Source organism: Poromitra crassiceps (genome assembly GCF_964638095.1).
Source record: "Poromitra crassiceps genome assembly, chromosome: 23".
Classification (NCBI taxonomy): domain Eukaryota; kingdom Metazoa; phylum Chordata; class Actinopteri; order Beryciformes; family Melamphaidae; genus Poromitra; species Poromitra crassiceps.
Window position 1 is genome coordinate 14,393,944 of NC_139639.1, and position 21,544 is coordinate 14,415,487.

General features: G+C 42.7%; 3 protein-coding genes across 3 annotated transcripts; 2 read left to right on the forward strand and 1 right to left on the reverse strand.

The window, feature by feature from the left end:
• Positions 1-316: 316 nt before the first annotated feature.
• mffb (mitochondrial fission factor b) lies at positions 317-6,126 on the reverse strand. Its single transcript, XM_083659310.1, has 7 exons — positions 6,014-6,126; positions 5,091-5,312; positions 4,526-4,707; positions 3,988-4,079; positions 3,649-3,819; positions 3,029-3,104; positions 317-2,278 (listed from the first exon to the last, which is right to left on the reverse strand). Exons 2-7 carry the CDS (start codon positions 5,305-5,307, stop codon positions 2,147-2,149), a joined length of 870 nt encoding a protein of 289 aa, XP_083515436.1. The 5' UTR covers positions 5,308-5,312; positions 6,014-6,126; the 3' UTR covers positions 317-2,146.
• Positions 6,127-6,216: 90 nt separating this feature from the next.
• stk25b (serine/threonine kinase 25b) lies at positions 6,217-14,948 on the forward strand. The gene is made up of 11 exons (XM_083659302.1): positions 6,217-6,612; positions 7,672-7,902; positions 9,548-9,604; positions 9,839-9,947; positions 10,528-10,685; positions 11,570-11,755; positions 12,015-12,160; positions 12,912-13,020; positions 13,138-13,209; positions 14,331-14,467; positions 14,639-14,948. Exons 1-11 carry the CDS (start codon positions 6,583-6,585, stop codon positions 14,676-14,678), a joined length of 1,275 nt encoding a protein of 424 aa, XP_083515428.1. The 5' UTR covers positions 6,217-6,582; the 3' UTR covers positions 14,679-14,948.
• Positions 14,949-16,632: 1,684 nt separating this feature from the next.
• On the forward strand, positions 16,633-21,346 carry LOC310797033 (putative flap endonuclease 1 homolog). Its single transcript, XM_083659308.1, has 11 exons — positions 16,633-16,748; positions 16,943-17,018; positions 17,573-17,675; positions 17,924-17,978; positions 18,109-18,170; positions 18,402-18,538; positions 18,899-18,959; positions 19,265-19,396; positions 19,498-19,643; positions 19,773-19,917; positions 20,215-21,346. The coding sequence occupies exons 1-11, from the start codon at positions 16,667-16,669 to the stop codon at positions 20,269-20,271; spliced, it is 1,056 nt and encodes a 351-aa protein (XP_083515434.1). The 5' UTR covers positions 16,633-16,666; the 3' UTR covers positions 20,272-21,346.
• The last annotated feature ends 198 nt before the right edge of the window (positions 21,347-21,544 follow it).

Genomic DNA, 21,544 nt, shown 5'->3' on the forward strand with positions numbered 1-21,544 from the left:
GAGAAAAGGGGGCAGTTGTGATGTCATCAGTGATGTCACTTGAGCAGGGAGTTCCACACCCTGAATGAAAAGGAGGCGTGCCGTGCACAGCATAGGGTGATATAACCTGGAACTGGGTGATGCTGCAGAAAGCTAGTCTTCATGAAGTCAACTCGAAACCACACGTGTTTCCGTTTTGTTGAATCTTTTGTAATGCTTCTGTGCTAAATGCTTGAACCACCACATTGTCCAATTAAAATGCATTGGGGCATCATAAAACATGTAAAGACCAAAATCTACTAGCATTGATATCAACATCAATAATTTATTGGGGCAAAATATTTACAAACAATGAATGTATTTGTATCATACAAAGCATCGCTGTCCAGTGCAAACTCATCAAAGCTATTTTTCACAAGGAAGAGAAAACATTCCCATTTTAACAGTGTAATAATAATAACATTAATAACCAGTTATATAACATACTTTGCTGGTCCAAAGTACCAGAAACTTTCACAGGTTATTTTGGGGTATTTATGGGGGGGGCAGTAGCTGAATTTGGTGATGGGAGGTTTGCGGCAGACAGCGACAAAATAAAATTAAAGGTTTTACTTAAAGATAAATACAGCGCTTATAAACAAAGCAAAATGTTGATGCCTCCATAATATGTGATAAATCTCCATGATATTACAATATTCAAAAATAATGAGACCAAATTAGTTCATATACTGTACAGGCATCTATTACACATGATCATACAAACAGTAGCACTAAGACATCACACAGCACGATGAATAAAAACACTTTATTTTCATGCTTTTATTCTTGTAGGTACTCATTAGCCAACTGATGGGGAAAAAAACTTGGTCACATTCTCTGGAAAACCAAGTACAGACTGTACCAACAAGATAGAAATAAATGATCAGTTACATAATATATCCTTAGTGTTTCTGAAATCACTCTGTCAAGTGGATTTTGGGTATTCAAATTTCACACTAACTCAGTGAGCATGTGACCCACAGAGTTAAACAGAAAACACTAAGGTCAAAACTAAAACATTTCAACAATACTGAAATACAGTACATAAGGACTGAAATGTTTTGGGTAACATCATGGAACTCAAAGGACATTCGGGGCAAATGTTATGGCATTTCTTGACTTAGTCATGTTACTTTTGACACTTTAAGAATATGAAGCACTTCTTCAAACTAGACAAGACAGGTCTGAGCTTTGGTCCTGTAACTTCCAGCTCTGTGCTGGGTTCCCAAAACGTGCAGTGTTTCCCCTATAACTTTTTTCAGGCCTGGTGGTACCGACCCAAAACAAAACCTAAACCGACGCGCCTATTGGCGAGGTCGGCTTTGGTCAGATGGCACAGCAGGCAGTCTGCAATTTATATTTTATTTAAAATTTTGGTTCGCTCGGTATATTCGAGACAAAGTGATCACAAGGAGAGGATGTCTTTTCTCTTTTTTGGGGGGAGACATTTTTGCCTTTAATTGACGGGACAGTAGGCAGACAGGAAAGGTGGGGAGACATGTGTCCAATGACCACGGTTCGGATTCGAACCCGGGGCGGCCACGCGAAGGACTAAGCCTTTGTGGTACGTGCTCTACCAGGTGATCCCAGCAGAGCATGTCTTAATAAAGTGCATTTATTGCTGAATAAATAAGCTGAGTAACTTATTGCAAAAGATTACCGGGATGCAAACTCACAGGCTCCCAAAAACAAATGCTTATTGATTTGAATGAATGTATATTTGGTCTTATTTAGTGCTCTTGTATCCATTACTGTCAACACCAATACACGTTTTGTTGTATTGTAAGCCATAAAGCTTTGTATTGAAATTTGTAAAAATAATAATAATAAAGAAATCAATCTGGCCTGGCGGGGGTCCTCAATTGTAGGGGAAACACTGATGTGTTGCCTAAGTAAATCCTTGTTCCCCTTCTAAACCTGTTCCTCCACGTCTCTCCTCAAACTACAAAACGTCTCATTTACAAATTTTTCTCTATAAATAAGGTTGCTTGTAGTTCTCACGGGGAGGACTGATCGTAGGCATCACTCTAAGTAACTTCTATATTGTGGCTGTGTAAAAGATTTATCGTGTTAAACAAGGAGTTGCTTTGGCTACCAAACACTTTGGAAGACTCAGCCTCGCTCCATCTCAGCGTCGAAACCAGATCCAGGTGTTGACGAGCCAGAATGCCACTGTAGCAGAATACAGGATCACCTCTCGCTTGGAGCGTTCCTTGTTTTCCTCCTCCAGCAGCTGCAGGCGGCGGTTCAGCTTCACAATCTGTACGAACACACCGGTCATACAGCAGTCAGAGATAAGCTTTAAATCAGCTTTAAGGATCACATTTTTTGTCAAACAAGATGTCCTTGCTTCCTTGCTATATAAACATCATGGAAGTCTCAACGTGGTCCCCAGATAAAGCCACACCAGCCATGTAAGGGAAAAATGCCTCCAAACTACCAGTTTTGACTTCTGTGATTTTGTGACATCACAAAGTAACACTCTTTTCATTCGCCCGCTTACAGCACCGCCACGCCAACTGAATGTAGCTGTGTAGAATGGAAAAAATATACAGAAAATATACAGAAAACAATCAACTGCACCAAAGATGGATGTATCCCAACAGATCATCTTATCATATCTTATCAAAACAGCACATAGTTAATGAGGGAAGAGACAGAACACATACAGAAGTCCCACAGAGGCTGGATTTGAGTTAGTTTTTTTGCAACAGAATTCATAACCTTGTTTTGAAGACCCATGAGACACGTTTTATACAGTTAAAAATAGCATGATATGAGACCTTTAAATAAGCAAACACCTCAACTCAACAAACCAGGAATCAGTTTTTTCAAATAACCTTTGATTGATCCTTGTCAACTGACCAGTAAGGAATGGTATTACAACGACATTACAGTAAGTTGTGTTTTTTTTCTATGACAGCACAGGAACAGAGCTGCACAGTAAAATCATGAACCCCCTTTTCAGCAACATAGGACATCAGTCTTTTAGGCTCAAGGCAGAGATTACCTGACGTCGTAGTGAGGAGGCGTCCACTAAACCAGTCTCCTCAGGTGCCATGTCCAGGGCCAAGTCCAGCTGGGTCCTATGGAGGACAACACATCTTCATGGACAATAACCAGGGGTAACAAACAAGGGATGGCCTGGCCAGTAATAAATGCTCAAGAAAAGGGCAATGATTAATTCAGCCTCGTCTCGGTGCATAGTGAATTTAAATTGACAGCTATGAGTATGGGGTGGGGTAAAACACACCTCAGTAACAATTAAAATGCACTATATACTGCTCAGGTAAACACATGACATGTGGCTGGCAGTTCAAGGTGTTCAATAGGACAATGAACACCTGGCTCATTAATGTTTCCGCAGGTCAGCTTTCCCTGTCGAACCCTTTGCTGCTCAAAGACATGTCAGTTCAGAAGTGAAACATGATGACTGCAGTGTGTCACTGCTGGTTTGAATCAAGAATCATAGAGATGACAGCCAGGGCTTTCTATATAGCTTTTATTGCCTTTTTATTAGTCAAACATATGGCAACATTATGTTAACATAACGACCACACATACCTCTTTTCTTTTTATAAATGAACCTGCCCGTCTACCTAAATATCAGCGCTAAAGGAGAGGCGTTACCTGCGGTGGTTGTCGTCCAGGACCTCGAGGACCTGCTGGTAGGCCCGGCGTGTGGTTGACTGGAAGTAAGACAGGAAGCCCGCGGCTGTGAACAGGTTGATGGTGGCATCCTCAGGGGAGCAGAGAGGAGGGCACGCCCGGACTGGGGGGGCAGAGGGGGACGGCGTTACACTAGCAGGAGGAGGAAAAGTCAAGACAGAAGAAGAAGAGATGTTTTTTTAAGCAACTGGGAGTGAAAGCAAAAAAGGGGAAGAGGTGGCAAACGCAGCGAGAAGAGATAACAGCTGAGAAGCAGTGCTGACGAGACATAAGAGCCAGGCTCTGTGGATGGCTGCTTACCTTACATCAGCTCTGTTGATCTGGCCATTGAAGCGGCCAGACAGGTGCTCACTGGTACTTCGTTCCCTTCGCGACCGAGAATGAAAATGGGCCTATGAATGATGCATAGATTTGAAACAATGTCAGACTTGCATATCGAGTTACAATTTAAAACCCCCCTTTTTTGTTTTACCTTCCCTTTAAAACAGGATATGACACGCTACACAGCTACCAGACCGATTATAGCCACTACTTGGCCAGCAAGACTTGTTTTTCTGGATTGAATCGAGTCCACGCAAGTCTATGGCAAGCTGTGGCACCCACGCCAGGTCTATGAATTCAACCGATGATGAATCAGAAAACACAGGCAATATTCAATAGCAAACTACATAGATGTACTATATAACACCACATTGTGGGGTAACACACGCTGGTTGGCTCCATTAGCCTACAACTAGTGTGATCAGTTTCATCCATTCAGTGTAATGAGGAAGTAAAGCTTCATCATATCAAGAAATAAAAAAACAAAACAGAATAGAAACCTTGATTTGACGCTTACCACCTGGCTGGCTGCATGTGTCTGTGCCGGGGGAGTTTGTTCAGTCTCCAGGGAGTCCAGCGGCTGCTCTGTAAGGGTGAGGACCCGTGGGGGGGCCTTCATGTTCAGCAGGTCCAGAGGAGGGGTGGACTGAATCAGGTCCAAGTCTCTGGGATGAGAGTACTGAGGGTCATCGTCATCCCCTGAGGAGGAAGGGAGGAGAAGAAGAGGATGCAAAAATAAAGAGTAAGAGTTGGTCGTTCAAGATACTAGGAGGAAGGACATCTGAGATATAGGGCCTGTGGCCTACCGATTTCAAGCTATAAATGAAGGTAATGCAAAGTGATCGATTAATCTTCACTTTCATCAAACACGAAGCAATCACACAGCTTATTGAGTTTAGCACACTTGCCACAGTTTTGCTTCAATTGAAATTCCATGGGTCAAAACGTTTGTGCAGTCTTAGACAAGTTGGGAGCAACTTGCAGTGTGCAGTCAGACTCTACACTTGCTTTGTAGTCTACCTGGTTAAGTTTCGCATGCATACATGCTTCTGTTGAACTCCCGCCTGCGGTGCGGTGCTCACCTGCTATGACGATCCTCTCAGGAACCTGCATCAGAGTTGTGTGTGTGGGCAGGTGCTGCTGGAACAGCAGAGCCCCTGGCTGGTTCTCTGGGGCCACCTTGAGGGTCTCTGGGATCCGCATGCGCTGGCTGATGCCCTCTGTATACTCCAACTCATAATGGATGCGGTTCATCTCGGCCACCTCCGCAGAGGGGGCGGGGAAGGTTGGCCCACTCATCCAGTCTGCACACACATCAAATGACAGGAAATGGAAAAGACTACTTAGACATGACCAACAGTTAAAGGGTAGACTAGACACAGACGTGCAGTGTGTAGGTAAAAAAAGGCTACACTTGATGTAGCCTACATCAACATTTGGTGGCATTGTGATAGTGTCATGAGTGTCAAATGTCATGGCATTGAAGCCCACATCTATGATGTATTTTACCCCTCCCTTATGAGTGTCATGGGCTTGGAATCCTTGCTGTTTATAGTTAAAGTGACAACTTAATTTTTTTAAACGGCAAATATGCTGAATAGCCTATAGTAGTAGGCTCAGTGGTAGCGTTCTGCCCAAAACAGCATCTTGGCCCGTTCACATGTCGTGTAGGAACCAAAATAAACCCGATGTCATGGGGTGGGATGGGATGGGGGGTGTGTAACGTTAGCAGACAGAGAAATACGAAATTGCATTTGACCTCAGATGGTAACTACAACGTTAGCATTTGACGTGTTTGTTCTTGACACATGGTTTATATCATCTCTGAACGTAAATTTACCATAAGTGGCCTAATCGAACATAAATATGATCTGCCATCGTGTTTGATAAGCCCTTTCAATGCAATGCTTTCAGTTTCAATGTTGATGTCGGTGCACCAAGCGCAGTGCGTTGACAACCTCTAACAAGCTGGCTATTTAGCTGTCACTTTATTGTGACCACTTACCGTTGTGGTGTTTGAACGTTGTTTGGTTTAAAATGTCATTTGTCGAAAGGCTGTTCGTCACCGAAAAGGCGAGACCAAAAAGATGCTGCTCCAGCTGCTAGCTAGGTCGCTACATGCACAGACAAATACAATTCCCACAATTCCATTCATCAAATACACTAATGCGCATGCGTCTTCTGTATGGGCCATGGTCCTCCTCAAGCTTCAAATGGACAACAGGCTGAACGTTACTTGAAATGAATTAAATATTAATACATGTATACTGAAGGGGGCTTTCCCCCCTCTTCTATACCGCTGATATAGTGAGTCACACGGTATATCGCTTGCTTTGCCGGGGGCTGGTGAGTACTCCGCTGGACTCGGAGGCCGACAACAGTACGCGGAGTGACAGCCCCGTTGAAGCCAGCAGATTGGGTGTTTATCTCGTTGGCTAGCTGGCTAGCCACCTAGCCTCCTAGACAGCTAACTGAAGGAGTTGGAGAGGAGGGGAGGAAAAACGAGAGAAGGATTTGACAACTGCGGGACACGGGCAGAGAGAGGGTCCCTTTCCTGCCGAACCTGCCGAGGGGATGGCACACCTTCAAGACATGCAAAACCAGGTACAAAAATCCTCCTTTCCGAAACTGTCACCTCCCTTCTTTTCCCAGACAAGGCGAACCCCCATGACTGCTGCTAGCTTTCGATGAATAGGTGGGTGGGGGCGTCTAAACCACCAACGTGAACAATAAGTGATACAATTTGGTATAATGCTAGACAAATCCCAGATTCACCAAGTTTCACCTCCTGGCCATTGTCGACAACGATGACACATAGCAACAAACAACCTATGAATGGAAGCAGAAAGCTGTTCATTTCATTATAGCCTACTATACAGCAATAATGAAAAAATAACGGTTTGTAATATTTGAAAATTGTAGCCATCCACTGCGACATTTATGATGTTATGGCCTTTTCAAGTGCATTCACAAATTCAAATCACCACTCATTTCCTGATGTTATAGAGAGGGAAAACCACTGAACTCAGAAGTGTCATGCCTCTTGAATTACACATTGTCACAAAGTTCGATCTAGACCAGTACAGCTCATTATATGGGCTGTGACTGAACAGATGGATATTGGCACAGATAAGATAGGTCCGCCAATCATTAACTCCTGTATTATTAATGAATGAGATTATTAGAGGAGATCAAAGATTGAACTCCCCATATCAGGTCTAATTAACCGGACCTAAAAGTGCATTGATAAGAGAAATTGCTTGTTTGCTTTCAACACATACTTTGTCTGCTGCTAGTGTATAAGACATTAAGACACCCACTATGCATGACAGTAAGCATGATTGTGTGGGACTTTGAACTTTGAAATGTTCTAAAATGTTCTAAAATGATAAACCATACAGTAAAAATGCTTGAGTTTGATTTTAGTATGCAGTCATGGTTTTCCTGAACTCAATATCAGTCCTTTGGGGGGTGGCTTGGGCCTTTGGGGCGTGGGTATACACATACCTCTTTAGGGGGGGGGGGGGCGTGCCAGAAAATTCCTCTATACAGGAAAACGCTGGCCTGCACACACAAATCTCTACACACCGCATAGAGGATTGTGTTGTGTTGTCACAGCATCCACTCATAATGATGCTGTTCTCTATGCCATCGGCGGAGCAGAATTCCCGGCTGGACCCAGAGGAGTACTTCACCAAGCAGGAGCGGATTGGGAAGGGTTCCTTTGGAGAGGTCTACAAGGGCATCAACAACCGCACTAAGGAGGTGGTGGCCATCAAAATCATAGATCTGGAGGAAGCGGAGGATGAGATCGAAGACATTCAACAGGAGATCACAGTGCTGAGCCAGTGTGACAGCCCCTTTGTCACCAAGTACTATGGATCATACCTGAAGGTGAGGGAGCATGTACAGTAGATACAATGACACAAACGTGAAGGTGAGGAAGGATATACAGTAGATACAATGACACAAACGTGAAGGTGAGGAAGGATATACAGTAGATACAATGACACATACGTGTGCACACATACAATGCATGCATGCAATACAGAAATTGTTTCTGTTTGTCATAGTGAGTTTGCTTGCGTAGGCATGCACACACACACACAGACACACACATCTATAGGTTGAGGCGATGTCTCGTCATAGACACTGGGTTAGCTGGCTGGGGGCGTGGTCAGGGTGGGGGTAAATCCTCCCGTTCTATCCATTCAGCAAAGTTAGTATTTAGCTGCTAGCCCAGCCCAGGCAGACACGATCGGGGATTTAACCCCCACAGTAAACGCACATCTGAACAGACTTCTATGTACCTGCTCTATATCCCCAAACCTGTAGTTTAGAGCCACAGCACCGTCCTTTGGTGAGTCAGCCCAATGAGATATATGGACGGTTTTACCCCACTCACGCGCCAGGCAGCCGTAGTAACATTTTGTGGGCGTTCCCACTAGGGCTGTGCCGATTCACTTATCTCCCGATTCGATACTATCACGATACTTTGGTGCCGATTCGATATATATTGCGATTCACGATTATTGCGATTCTACGATTATTGCGATTCGATATTACGATTTATTGCGATTTTGTTTATTTTTTTCTTTTCTTTTTTCAGTTTGTTTGCTTTTTTACACTAGATTAGAACATGGGAAAAGTTGAATCATACACTAGAGACTGTATATTATATATCATGAGTAGGGCTGGGCGATATAGTTAAAAACAGGGGCGGACTGGGATCATAATTCAGGCCGGGCATTAGATACCAAGCAGGCCAGGCCGATATGGGCCAACGCGCGTGAAATTTGGGCCGTTTGAAGCCAGATTTGGGTCCAATTTTACAATGAGATGCACCCACTTTAACCCTGAAGTGTAATTATTACTTCAGACTAACTAATAAAGTAATAAAACCACTAGTAAACCAGTAGGCGGCGCCTGGCCTGCTGTTCAGTGAGTGGCCTGACTGCAAGCACCCAAAAAAAAAAAAAAAAAAATTTTTTTTTAATTTGCGATTATCGATTCTGGAATAAAAGATCGATCCAAAAAATCGTGACATTAAAAATCGCGATACTTAGGTGAATCGATTTTTTCCCCCACCCCTAGTTCCCACATATGCCGACTGTCTCTATACACATCCATACAGGCGACGGCAAAGCAAAGAGCCCACAGCATATTGTAAATGTAAAACCCTCTATTGAATTTCAAACTTTGAATGTCTTAACCTGACGCTGCTACATAAGCATTTGGGAACGAGACGCTCCGGAACCCATTTCAAAGGGCAGGCACTTTCAAAAAATACCTGGCAGGTGATTGGATGAACCATCCGTCTATCACAGGCTCGCTCTCGCTGGCGTCACATCAAAGCCCGCCCGTAACTGCCTCATAGGACGCTGATTGGTGGGAACCACTGGTGGTTCAGATTCAAACCAATAGACTGGAGCGTGACTACAAATGTAGATGGATTTATCATGTGATCATGATCTCATGTGAATCCAGCTGCCTTAGAAGGTTATGAATGTCTTTCAACAAGCTGTGTTTTCTTTCTCAGGGGACAAAGTTGTGGATTATCATGGAGTATTTAGGTGGAGGGTCTGCTCTGGATCTGGTAAGAAGCTTACAAAGTTCTAATTTACACCTTTTACTAAAGCAACGCAACGCCTCTCTCTCTCTCTCTCTCTCTCTCTCTCTCTCACACACACAGACACACACACACACACACACACACACACACACACACTCTCTCTCTCTCTCTCTCTCTCTCTCTCTCTCTCTCTCTGCCCATCCCTACCTTTCACCAATTTATTTTCGACACCCCCTTCATCTGCTTTCCATCTCCCAGCTCCGTCCAGGGCCTCTTGAAGAGACGTACATCGCCACTATACTGAGGGAAATACTCAAGGGCCTGGAGTATCTGCACTCTGAAAGGAAGATCCACAGAGATATTAAAGGTAATAAGCAGAAGAAGTTATCATGGCCCAAATGTAAAGTTGCTTGTTATAGCACCACCATCTGGCCAATGTGTATGGGCTGCCTTGGCTGAGTATTGGTGGGCCATAGGCCATAGGAGCCCAGCAGCCAAATATGGCTGCTGTAGGACTGTAGGACTTTCTGAACTGCAGATACTTTTAGAATGAAAATAAATAAATACAGTGGTTTGTTTAACAGCTGATTTAAAAAATACATCGTTGATCTTTTATAGTTTGTATGGGAATCAACAAGTATAGAAAAACCTACTGCGTCTTTTTCCCTGGCTTTTTCTACACATCTTGGGAAATTCTCTGAACAGTTATGACCACCAATTTCCTTTTCCCCAATATATGTGATTCCACATAGATTTTGTCCTAGTAGTCAATCCCCATTCCTGCTGAAGAAGGCAATGTTCCCCATCCCCTGGTGTGCTGTAGTAAGGAAGGAAATGGTGCTTTTAAATGGACTTGTCATCAAGCACAACGCTGATATCAAACCTTGACTGTACTCTTTATTATGAGTAGATGGATCCTTATGCGTTTCTCTGTCTCGTCCTCCTAGCTGCCAATGTGCTGTTGTCGGAGCAGGGGGACGTGAAGCTGGCAGACTTCGGGGTGGCCGGCCAGCTGACAGATACTCAGATCAAGAGGAACACATTTGTCGGCACGCCCTTCTGGATGGCTCCGGAGGTTATCAAACAGTCGGCCTACGACTTCAAGGTGAGGTCAAGATCCATAGGCTAGCTAGAGATCACTTCTGTGTTTGTTTTGAGTGAATGCTGAGTCGCTTTGTTGTTTTCTTGTACACTTTAGTTTTGGGGGTACAGAGATATTTCATTTTGGCAGAACATGCCTCACTACACGTTCATGAAACCTCCTAACTACTCATCCATAGTCAAGAGTGGCTCTCAGACTCCCCCCCTGCTCTTGTCATCATTAAAGGCAAATTGACAAAGGTACTACTTGAAATGTTTATCCGAGCCACGTGACGTCACTATAGATTGTGTTCGTGTTGGATGTATAATTTGGTAACTACATTGATGGGTGGCTGATTATAAATAATATCTGCATACTTTTTCTTTTTTTTTAAACCATGTATTTATTGGTTTTACATGTATATTCGTACTGTACATATATTCTTTTCATACATACTTTCATACATATACATCTTTTATAACCCCCCCCACCCCTGTGAACATGTGGCAGTAAATAAAAAATAAAGTCATTAAATAATTAAATAAAAGGAGTAAATAATAATTAAAAAACAAATGAATCAGAAACACATACAATCACAATACAAAACATATAGCACATATAACACAATAGCTTATTCAATTAAATTATTATATCCAGTGCAGTCACCCTTCCAATGCCTCTTCAATATTACAATTTTTTACAAATTCCAAAAATATCGCCCAGATGCCAAAGAACTCAGCTGTCTTCTTCCGAATTATATAAGTGAGTTTCTCAAGAGCCAGACTTGATGTCAGATTTTTTTATATCTGCATACCTAACATAATGCAGGTCTGTGTGCCGTTAACACAAATTCTGTGTGAAACGCTTCTCTTCCCATTTGTCTCACACACTTTCTCTCTCCCCCTCAGGCGGATATCTGGTCCCTGGGAATCACTGCCATCGAGCTGGCCAAAGGGGAACCTCCCAACTCGGACCTACACCCCATGAGGGTCCTCTTCCTCATCCCCAAAAACACTCCCCCCACCCTGGAGGGCCCCTACAGCAAGCCCTTCAAAGAGTTTGTGGAGGCCTGTCTCAATAAAGACCCCCGCTTCGTAAGTCAAAGAATACGATCAAACTGGACACCATCTCTAGAGTGGCCACTTACACAAAGTCAGGCAAATACTTTTCTGTGATTGGATTTATTTGCGTAGTCCTAAAACAAGAGCTTTAATTTGTATGGGATTTTCTCAAATGTACAAACGCTATCCATATCTTTTTCTTCTTGCAGTTCTGAAGTGCTATTGATTATGATATTCCCACTGAATGCTGATCTTTGTGCTGCTCGTGTGTCTGTCTTCCCCCGCTGCACAGAGGCCAACAGCCAGGGAGCTCGTGAAGCACAAGTTCATCACGCGCTACACCAAGAAGACGCCCTACCTTACAGAGCTGATCGATCGCTACCGCCGCTGGAAATCGGAGGGTCACGGGGAGGAGTCCAGCTCCGACGACTCCGATATGTGAGTCTCAACAAAACACCTAAACACATTCCTACACACCAACACCACCCCAAATGACTGATTTGCTACCACTGAAATAAACTGCAAAGACAACAGATTGAAGTATTACAGAGCATTAAAGGCCATAAGGATACTAAAAGCATCGCTTGGCCACATATGAACAGATTTGCGTTAGTTGTTTTGCCGTTTCTTTGGATAGGAATGCAAGCTGTAGTGTACGCCTTCAGCAGCAAGCTTATGAAAATGTCCAAGGTTGCCAAATATGCAGACCATCAGACTTTACAAAAACTTCTCAACAAGCACTCACATGTTGTGTGCACAATCACATAGTCATACAGACTTGCTTGCTTTTTGTCCATCGTTATTCCCACTTCTTTTCTTCCACACCTCCCAGTAAGTTTTGATCAGAGTCTGTCACACACACTGAGACACCCTATAGAAAATATGATGATAGTTTAGGTTTCCTTTTTTTATACATATACAAACAAACCCAACACAAAGAAGACTAGGTTTCCATCCAATATCCATACACACCCACAAACAAACAAACACAGATGGACCTGTACATTGCACAAGCCCTTGCCTATAATCACAATTTCATGGTCCTTACCAACACACACACGTCCTACATGTCAGCTGTTGAAGCATCAATTCTGAATTCACTCAAATGAGCTCCACTGATTGGTTAGTAGGTCAGATCGTGGTGTTGCCCTTCATATTTTTATCGCTCTTTCTTCTTCTCTTCCTTCAGGGATGGTGACGGTGATGTGGATCAGTGTCCCATGTGGACCTTCCCCCCCACAGTCAGACCCAGCTCTATGCACAAGTTACAGAAGGGCTACACACACACAGATTCAGAGGTAAGCCGCGGTGCAGCATGTACACACACACACACACACACGCGTGCGCGCGCACAGACAGTCTTTTATTTTGATCTAATGTTTTATTTTGATCTAATGCCTTTTCATTTTTTCCAGTCGGCAGATTCAGTGAAAAGACAACCCAAGTCACAATGCCTGTCTGCCTTGGTAACGCCCATCTTCAGAGAGGTAGGCCTAATTATTGGAGGTGGAGATTATATAACTTTGAGTAATGCTATTCACTGTACTTGTACATATGTTAGATGACGGTCCAACCAAAACGATATTCCAACCAAAACGATATTCACAGAACTAAGGTTTACTTTGTATCATGGTCAAATATGAACCAGCATGTCTTAAATTTAATTTGATTACTGAAAACACTGTTGGCAATACTACCAAACCTGCTGCGGCCCTCTATCTTTATTCAAGTTCTTCTATTGAAATGTGACTTTGACCAATCATATGACTCAGTTATAACTTCCTGTTGCTAGGAGTGGAGAAAATCCCACAAAACACTGACCTTACTGGTAAACTCTTTAAACAATGTTTCGGTGCTAGACCTTCATCAGGTTTTAAAACACTGACTCATGTCAGTGAGGTACATTATATACAGGCTGGCCACACCCTGAAAATTGCTCAGGTGAGCTTGATTAGGGAACAGTGAGTGGGTGTGGCTAGATGAAACATTATAGCCTACCTACAGCCAACAACAACAACAATAATTAACAATAAATAGATAACCTTTTCAGAGTATACATGTAAAAAATATTCCATCAATACATATCACATGAATAAAATTCCAAGTTGGATGTAACATTATAGCCTAATATACATACTACAGCATGCGCTGGGACGCGTCATCAGTGATGTTAACTGGGGTCGTGGGGTGTTTCGGGTCTGTCAACATCATACACCCTCGCCCAGTAGACCCAGCCGAGGCCGATTACGACCCCGACCCGCGTCCCAGAAGCAGCCACTCACGGATCAGCCTTCCCACTCTGTCTGCAACGTTGCCCGTGCAAAGGTTGATCACGCCCAATCCGCTGCAATAGAGTTAGTGCTACACCGCAGTATAGCACTAACTACTACTACTACTAACTATAGCCAACAACAACAATAATTCACAATAAATAGAGTACATATCACTAAATTGCAAGGTCAATCCACAGATTACAACATCACATTGAGTAACATCTCATCATTAAGACCATTAGGAGCTAAAGTCTGCAAAGTAAAAATCCATAACTTCCCGTTGCACAATATAAACAAGTGTCCTCTCACTGGTTTTGTTTCCCCCCGCCCCCCAGATGAAGGAGAAGCGGCTGGGGAGTGGCGGCGGTGTAGGGGCCATCGAGGAGCTGGAGAACGCCTTCAACCTCGCCGAGGAGTCCTGTCCCGGCATCTCCGACCGCCTCGTCACACGCATGATGGAGAGAGTGTGCAGGTGATCACTTACTCCTGTTAGACTTATCTACACCAAGTTCAGATTAATAACGGTAGCCAGTTTCACAGCTGTTGGCCCAGAAGTTAATCATTCATAATGAGCAAATGGAAATGATGATGAATAGGTTTACATGAATCTGTCTAAACTTTCCATTTTGTTCCATTCTTGCAGGTTTTCTTTAAATGGTAACACCACCCCATCTTCACGGTGAAACCCCAGCTGGATGTAACTTCAACCTGCCCCTTTTCTGCCTCCCTGACCCACCCCAACACCTCCAAAAAGGACCACAGAAAAAACACCCTCTTTGATCCCTCAGCCCCCTGCCCCCTCCCCCAAGAGATCTTTTAATTAGTTATTATTAAATATTTTTACAGTTTTTCTTTAAAGAACGGAGAGTATTTAAGACCAAAAAAACCATGACATTTAGAGCATTGTGTATACCTGTTAGATTGAGAAGAAGAAAAAATAAAGTCTATGGAAAATGTCCCATTTCCTTTGGCTAGTTTCTGTTTGTTTGATATTACTTAGGACAGTTACAACTAAGTCCGAGTGGTTTATCAATACAGTGCAAAAAAGGCACAAACAGTGTAAAAAGGTTATTTGTATAAAAGTTTTACATAGAAGAGAAACTGAGTTGTCATCGGCAACCATAGCACACCATATGGAAAAAGGCATGTAGCAATTACATTTGCAAGAATTACTAATAAAGCAGGTTTGTTATAGCATAATAAATAAATGTGCACCAATGTACTTATACCATTTTATACTTCATAAGTAAGTTGCATTTGTCTAATGGCTGTTTATTGCCTTTATGGTAAATTATATGTGAGCGTGTATACAGTTAGCCTGGGTAAACCCAGCCTCCACGTGACCTCCATGTACTATCAGTCACGCTACAGTCCGCTAGTCTGTGACGTCACGTTGAAAGCTGGGTTCACCCAGGCTAGTATACAGTAGGCTTTTTCAGCCAACCTTGCCATAATGCTAATACTATAATTAGCACCACCTTGTTACTGTCAGGGCACATTCAGTGGTTTTACCACGTGCGCAGTCAAGAGAAGGCGTTTTGGGAATGGATTACATGTCATTAGTGATGATGTCATCAGTGATGTCATCAGTGCTAAACTTGGGCTGTTGAAATGGTGAGGATGTAATCAGTGATGTCATCAGTGCCAAACTTGGGCTTTTGAAAGATGTAGTTTCCTCGAGTGGGCTTTTTTGTCCGACCTCACTTGGATATTTATTTATCTTGCTGGTAGTAGAGAGATGTACTATTGTGGCAGAGCATATCTAGAAAACGTGTTACAGTAGGATAGATTATAGATAGATAGAAGGATATGCTATGAATGTCAATAACCAACAAAGTACAATGTTAAAAATTCCATTTCCTTCCGAAAGATGTTTGAGCAATGCAGGTACATTGTTTAGACAGATTTTATATAAGACAAAATTATTTTAAGTCTCTCTAATATGCATTTACATATTGTATATTAAGTACTGTATATTGTGTGTTTGTGCGTGAGTCATCATCATCTTGATTGGCTAAGTGGGTGGGCCGCCCTGTCTGTCACGTTTGTGATGTCACTTGAGCAATTGCGCAATTGTGATGTCATCAGTGATGTCACTCGAGCAATTGTGATGTCATCAGTGATGTCACTCGAGCAATTGTGATCTCATCAGTGATGTAAATCCTTCCTGGCTGAGGCTATATAAGTGGTGGGAGTAGAAGTTAAAGGGAAAAGTTAGTTTCTCCTGAGTCGCCACCCTAGAAATCGAAGTATATACAATTTTATTTTATTTATGCAATTATCTATATTATGATTCTTCCATAATGTTCTTCCAGCTTAATCAGGGTACAATAATGACAGCCAAAATTTTTGGATGGTGATGTGCACTAAACATAGGCTTTACAGTTTGTCCCTCCTAGAAACTGCTTGCAGAGCTCTGGGCTCCTCTAGCGGTTGGAATGTAAACAGGAGGTTATGACAACGAAAACATTTTTTCTTTTCTTGGCTTACATTTATAACGTACTATTTTTTTCTAGATTGTATACTAGCAAATAAAAGTGGAAAATACAGTTAAAATAAATATTGGTTGTACTGTTGATTTTAGAGGATTTCACCGAGCCATCCTCCTCCCACCTCTGTCTCCAGACCAACAGTCGCATCCGGGGTCGCACTTCCCTACTTGAAGAAAGCTATGGGGATCAATAAACTGGCAGATTTGATTCGCACAGATGCAGCCGGTGCTATTTCTCACAAAGACATCAGCGACTACACAGGTAAGAGGTAACATTCCTGATAGTGCGCTGCTTGTTTTTGTTTTGCGTGCATCATGGTAGGTAGCTAATGAGGCTAGCAGGCTGTTAGCCTACTATCCACGGGGAGGCTGCAGCAGTACTGTTCAGATAGACCGTGGCAGGTTCTTCAGTCAGGGGAGATGCTGACTGTGCTGCTGTGTTATTACACCCCACAGGGAAAGTCGTTGCACTGGATGCCTCTATTGTTATGAACCAGTTCCGCACAGCAATGCCTTCACTTCCGTTTCTAAGGTGAGCATTTTGGTGACCTTTGGCTTTGTTTTTGACATGAGCTCTCATCATATTTCTAGTGACTAGTGAGCCACACATTGGTTCCCCATTCCATTGTACCAGACTGAGATTATTTCCTATATGCCATTTCGGTAACACTTTACTTTATTAATGGTACATTAATTAAGGGTTAGTTAATGAATAATTAACAATGAACTAATCATTAATTAACAATTAACTAAGTAATCCTTTACTAATGGTGTTCATGTTAACTGAGGTATTGATTTATACATTGTTTAATAGTTTGGGGTTTAGTTAATGGGTGGTACTTCATGGTACTTAGGGTTAGATAATGGTTATCCATTATTAAGCATTAACTAACCGTTAATTAATGTACCCTTGTTGTAAAGTGTTACTGCCATTTCTGTGAAACATAAAAACTATTATGATTATTTATCATCAAGCTTTGGCAATATATACTGAACTGTACACCATCCATGCCAATGAAGCTCATTGATTTGAATTGACCTGAAATACACTAGCTCCTCTGTATTGTTTGTTTCCTCTCTCTCTAGCCCCCTGACAGGTGTGTTCTTCCGCACGCTCACCTTCCTGGAACATGACATAAAGCCAGTCTTTGTGTTTGATGGAAAGCCTCCCGGGGAAAAGAGAGCTGTTGTAAGTGGCCTCATGAGTCTGGATGTCCTGTGTGTTGACTTGGTTCTAAGCATGCCCTCCGTCCTAACATGTAAGACAGCCAAGGGTCAGAGGGAGATGAATCTGTGTTCCCATGTGTTTGTAGCTAGTCTCATCCACATGCGTTGACAGAAAAACATTCAAAAGAGTTGTGAAAATTGATTCCTTGACCAGTGCGCTATGGAAGACAGCAACCCTCGCTGATTGTAGTTTCTGTGTCTTATCTGCAGCTTGAGAAACGGGCTGAAGCAGCAGGTTGGAACTCTCCCAGCCACTCGGGCACCAGTAAGTCGACAATGAGTCTAAATGACCAGGAAAAGTTTCATTATTTGTAGGACCCCATTACAAGACAGATTTGTAGTTCTTGAATGTCAGTATCCTTGAGTGATGGTTGACTCTTCCCCACTCCCTGCAGCATCCCCTCAGACCAAAGACTGTCTCCACCTCCTGAAGCTTATGGGTGTGCCCATTGTCCAGGTACCGTCTGCCCACACACACTGACATCTTAAAGCAATGAAACAAACTGCTATTCAAGCTGTGTTCATTCTGTCATTTATTCTGCCTGTCCCCCGTTCTCTCTCTCTCTCTCTCTCTCTCTCTCTCTCTCTCTCTCTCTCTCTCTCTCTCTCTCTCTCTCTCTCTCTCTCTCTCTCTCTCCCTGCATTTACATATTGTATACCTCTCTCTCTCGCTTGTCCGTTGCTCCAGGCTCCAGGGGAGGGCGAGGCGATGTGTGCCCAGCTGGTGAGAGACGGCACTGTGGACGCCGTGGCTTCAGAGGACATGGACACGCTGCCGTTTGGAGGGAGCCTTCTCATCCGCCAGCTGAACGCAAAGAGGGACAGGTAAGAGCTGTACGGCCATGTGTTACTTAAAGAGGACATGGAACATTTGATCATGTGACTCTTAGTTCATTTGCATTTCACCTCAGACAAGACAGGACACTGCTTTCAAGTCTGAAATTTACCTAGATTTGCTACAAAGATGAACAACATTTCAGCTTTTCGCCAACTAGGGCGCTGCTAGGTGACATCACTAGGTTTACTGTACAGTACAGTACAGTAGTGGAGTGCTTAGACACGTGTCTTGCAAGTACTTGGCCTCTAGACATGCATCAAGTGTTCATGAAGATGCTGATGTTGTAGAGTTTAGTGAAGGAAGGATTGAGAGGTCAGCGCTCATGCTCATGTCTTTCTTCTTCACAGTGACGTCATTGAATATTCTTTACCCAAGCTTTTAGACATTTTGAAAATTACCCATGGGGAGGTAAGATCATAGTATTCATTCAGCTCTTCTATAAAGCATGCTGTTTTGAGATTTGATTATTTTCATTGCAGATTAATCTGTTGATTATTTTATCGATTCATCTATTAGTTGTTTGGTCTATCAAATGTCAGACAATGGTGAAAAATCACGATCAGTGTTTCCCAAAACCCAAGATGATGTCCTCAAATGTCTTGTTTGTCCAAAACCCAAAGATAGTGGGGGAGGCCCACGTTATCAGACTTTAAACCCCCTGCTCTATTCAATCATACAACCATCTGATGTGTTTCCACCTACCTCTCTACCAGTTTGTAGACCTATGCATTTTGTTGGGCTGTGACTACTGTGACAAGATAGCCGGTTTGGGCCCAAAGAGAGCTCTGACCCTGATCCAGCAGCACCGCACTATTGAGGAGGTGGTTTTGCATATCAACAGAAAGGTACTAGATGGACTGCCAGTGGTTGCTGTTTTTTTCTTTCTCAAATCTGTTGAGTACGTACAGAATGTGATATTAAGTTTCTGATCTCTGTCGCCCTTCAGACACATCCTGTACCACATTTCTGGAAGTACCAAGATGCAAGGAAGTTGTTCTTGGATGCCCCACAAACCGTAGCCCCTGATCTGCTCTGGACCGAGCCGGATGAAGAAGCCTTGGTTGAGTTCCTCTGCCGCGCGAAACACGTCAAGTAGGTTCTGCTGCTGTGTTTTGCGCTATATGGAGTCCAGCTTCCACGTTGAGTATTTCTATGTGTCGGTTTAAGAATATAATCTTTATGTCAATATGTGTGTATGTGTATCTATGTTGGGATTTTTAGGGAGCACAGGGTCCGTGGACGCATGGAAAAGTTTCGTCAGATGCGCGAAAAGAAGCAGAAGGAGAGGGAAGAGGAGAGGGCAGCGGGACGTTGCAGACAGAGTCGTATGGAAGACTTCTTTCGAGTTACCAGGAAGAGGCAGCAGGTGAACATAAACTCACAGACATGATCTACAGTATTTATTATTTACAATATTCTGTGAGATTTTAAAGCTTTTTAAATGGACTCAGAACTTGATTCAGGACTGAAAAAAGAAACGGTGATTGATTTAAGCTGAAGTGTCTAAATATTTTTCTTTAATGTTTGGATTAATTATGATTTCTACTCCAGTCATCCATTACAAAGCAGGGAAACATCTGTCATTGTTTACGACCTGCTACACAAACAGCAGAAAAATCACTCCTCACTGTCTTCTGGATGTCTGTTCTCTCTCCTCCTCTAGGTGGCGGAAGCTGGGGATCCTGGGAGCAGCAAGGCAAAGAGACAAAAGCCAAAATAAGGCTGGCACTATCTATGCTGCTTATTACCTCCACCAACCAAGCCCTGTCTTTTTGCAACATATCATAAAAAGTTCCAAACAGGTTTGGCTGAAATTTGGGAGACAGATAGCCCTTGGCCAAAGGATCATTTGATTGCAGTCAGATAGTGATCTGGAATTTCCCAGCCATTATTCCCAGCATATTATGCTGCGTTCAAGAGCTGGAGAGATAGTCTGACATTCGGGACTTCCAAGTTGGCTGCTAAATGGTAGCGTATTCACATTGTATTATGTCAAATCAAACCCAACAAAAACAAACATAAACCGTTATGGAGGCTACAGTATGAAGGCTACAGCTTTGCTAGTTGGAGAATTGTTCAGCGTTGTTGGAGGATTTCACTCTCCTGAGTACCTGAATGAAGCCAAAACAAGTGTCTTGCAAGATGTGTCCGCATGGCAGCACTACCCCACTGACAATGCAATAATGTGATCCCCTCTTTACAGCAGTTTCCACAACAATTAACTGAGCAAATCCTCAGTTCATGTGGCTGGGAATCGAGCAAAAAAAAAACTGGTCTCGTTTTCCTGCAAAGCCACCAAGAAACCCAGAGGAGGCAGTCGACAGCTATGAAAGAGAACAGTGTGATCACTGTCCGTAGGGCCTTCCCTCAAGCCAAAACGGGAGACAGGGGATGTCTCATTACAAGATATTCAACTGGCACCTGTTGTGTGAATGGTGCCAAGTCGGCGACCAAAGACTTGAATTTTAAAACATTGTGAAGCGGTATCATGTCTAAAGAGATGTCATCTCTCCAAACAGACTTTTTGAGTTGCATCAAAAAAATTGAAGGGGAAAAAAAAATGCTTTTTTTAACCGTTGGATTCCCAGATTGAAAGCGATGTTGAGATGTTTTAAAGTTCATGTAGATGAAAAAAATATGCTTTTATTATGTACAGAGTAATAGCCAATTGCTGTATGTTTAGAGTAGGCCTATATATTTTGACTTTAATGCTGTGGGCCTTTTTTTTTATTAAAATGTTTGTTTGTCTTTACTCTTCAAATGTTTATTTATTTATTTCTAGTAAAGTAGACCATGTAATGCTGTGGGCATTTATTTTTTAATTAAAATAATGTTTGTTTATTTGGCTGTACCAGTACCACACAGATTTGAGTGTGATTGGACATTAGTAAAAACAAAAACATAAAAAACGTTGTTTGTTTGTGTGTGTGTGTGTGTGTGTGAGAGAGAGAGACTTATTTTTGGTTGGAGGTCTGATACAAATAAATCGGGGT

What these genes read in the sequence shown, in the direction of transcription:
- mffb (XM_083659310.1), bottom strand. Translation starts at nt 5,307, where the DNA reads ATGAGTGGGCCAACCTTCCCCGCCCCCTCTGCGGAGGTGGCCGAGATG. An exon ending in ATCAACAGAGCTGATGTAAG is followed by an intron (nt 3,820 to 3,987) that starts GTAAGCAGCCAT and finishes TCCTCCTGCTAG; the next exon opens with TGTAACGCCGTCCCCCTCTG. An exon ending in CCTCCTCACTACGACGTCAG is followed by an intron (nt 2,279 to 3,028) that starts GTAATCTCTGCC and finishes GTGTTCGTACAG; the next exon opens with ATTGTGAAGCTGAACCGCCG.
- stk25b (XM_083659302.1), top strand. Translation starts at nt 6,583, where the DNA reads ATGGCACACCTTCAAGACATGCAAAACCAG. An exon ending in GATCCACAGAGATATTAAAG is followed by an intron (nt 9,948 to 10,527) that starts GTAATAAGCAGA and finishes TCGTCCTCCTAG; the next exon opens with CTGCCAATGTGCTGTTGTCG. An exon ending in TCAATAAAGACCCCCGCTTC is followed by an intron (nt 11,756 to 12,014) that starts GTAAGTCAAAGA and finishes CCCGCTGCACAG; the next exon opens with AGGCCAACAGCCAGGGAGCT.
- LOC310797033 (XM_083659308.1), top strand. Translation starts at nt 16,667, where the DNA reads ATGGGGATCAATAAACTGGCAGATTTGATTCGCACAGATGCAGCCGGT. An exon ending in TGAAAATTACCCATGGGGAG is followed by an intron (nt 18,960 to 19,264) that starts GTAAGATCATAG and finishes CCTCTCTACCAG; the next exon opens with TTTGTAGACCTATGCATTTT. An exon ending in TGCCGCGCGAAACACGTCAA is followed by an intron (nt 19,644 to 19,772) that starts GTAGGTTCTGCT and finishes TGGGATTTTTAG; the next exon opens with GGAGCACAGGGTCCGTGGAC.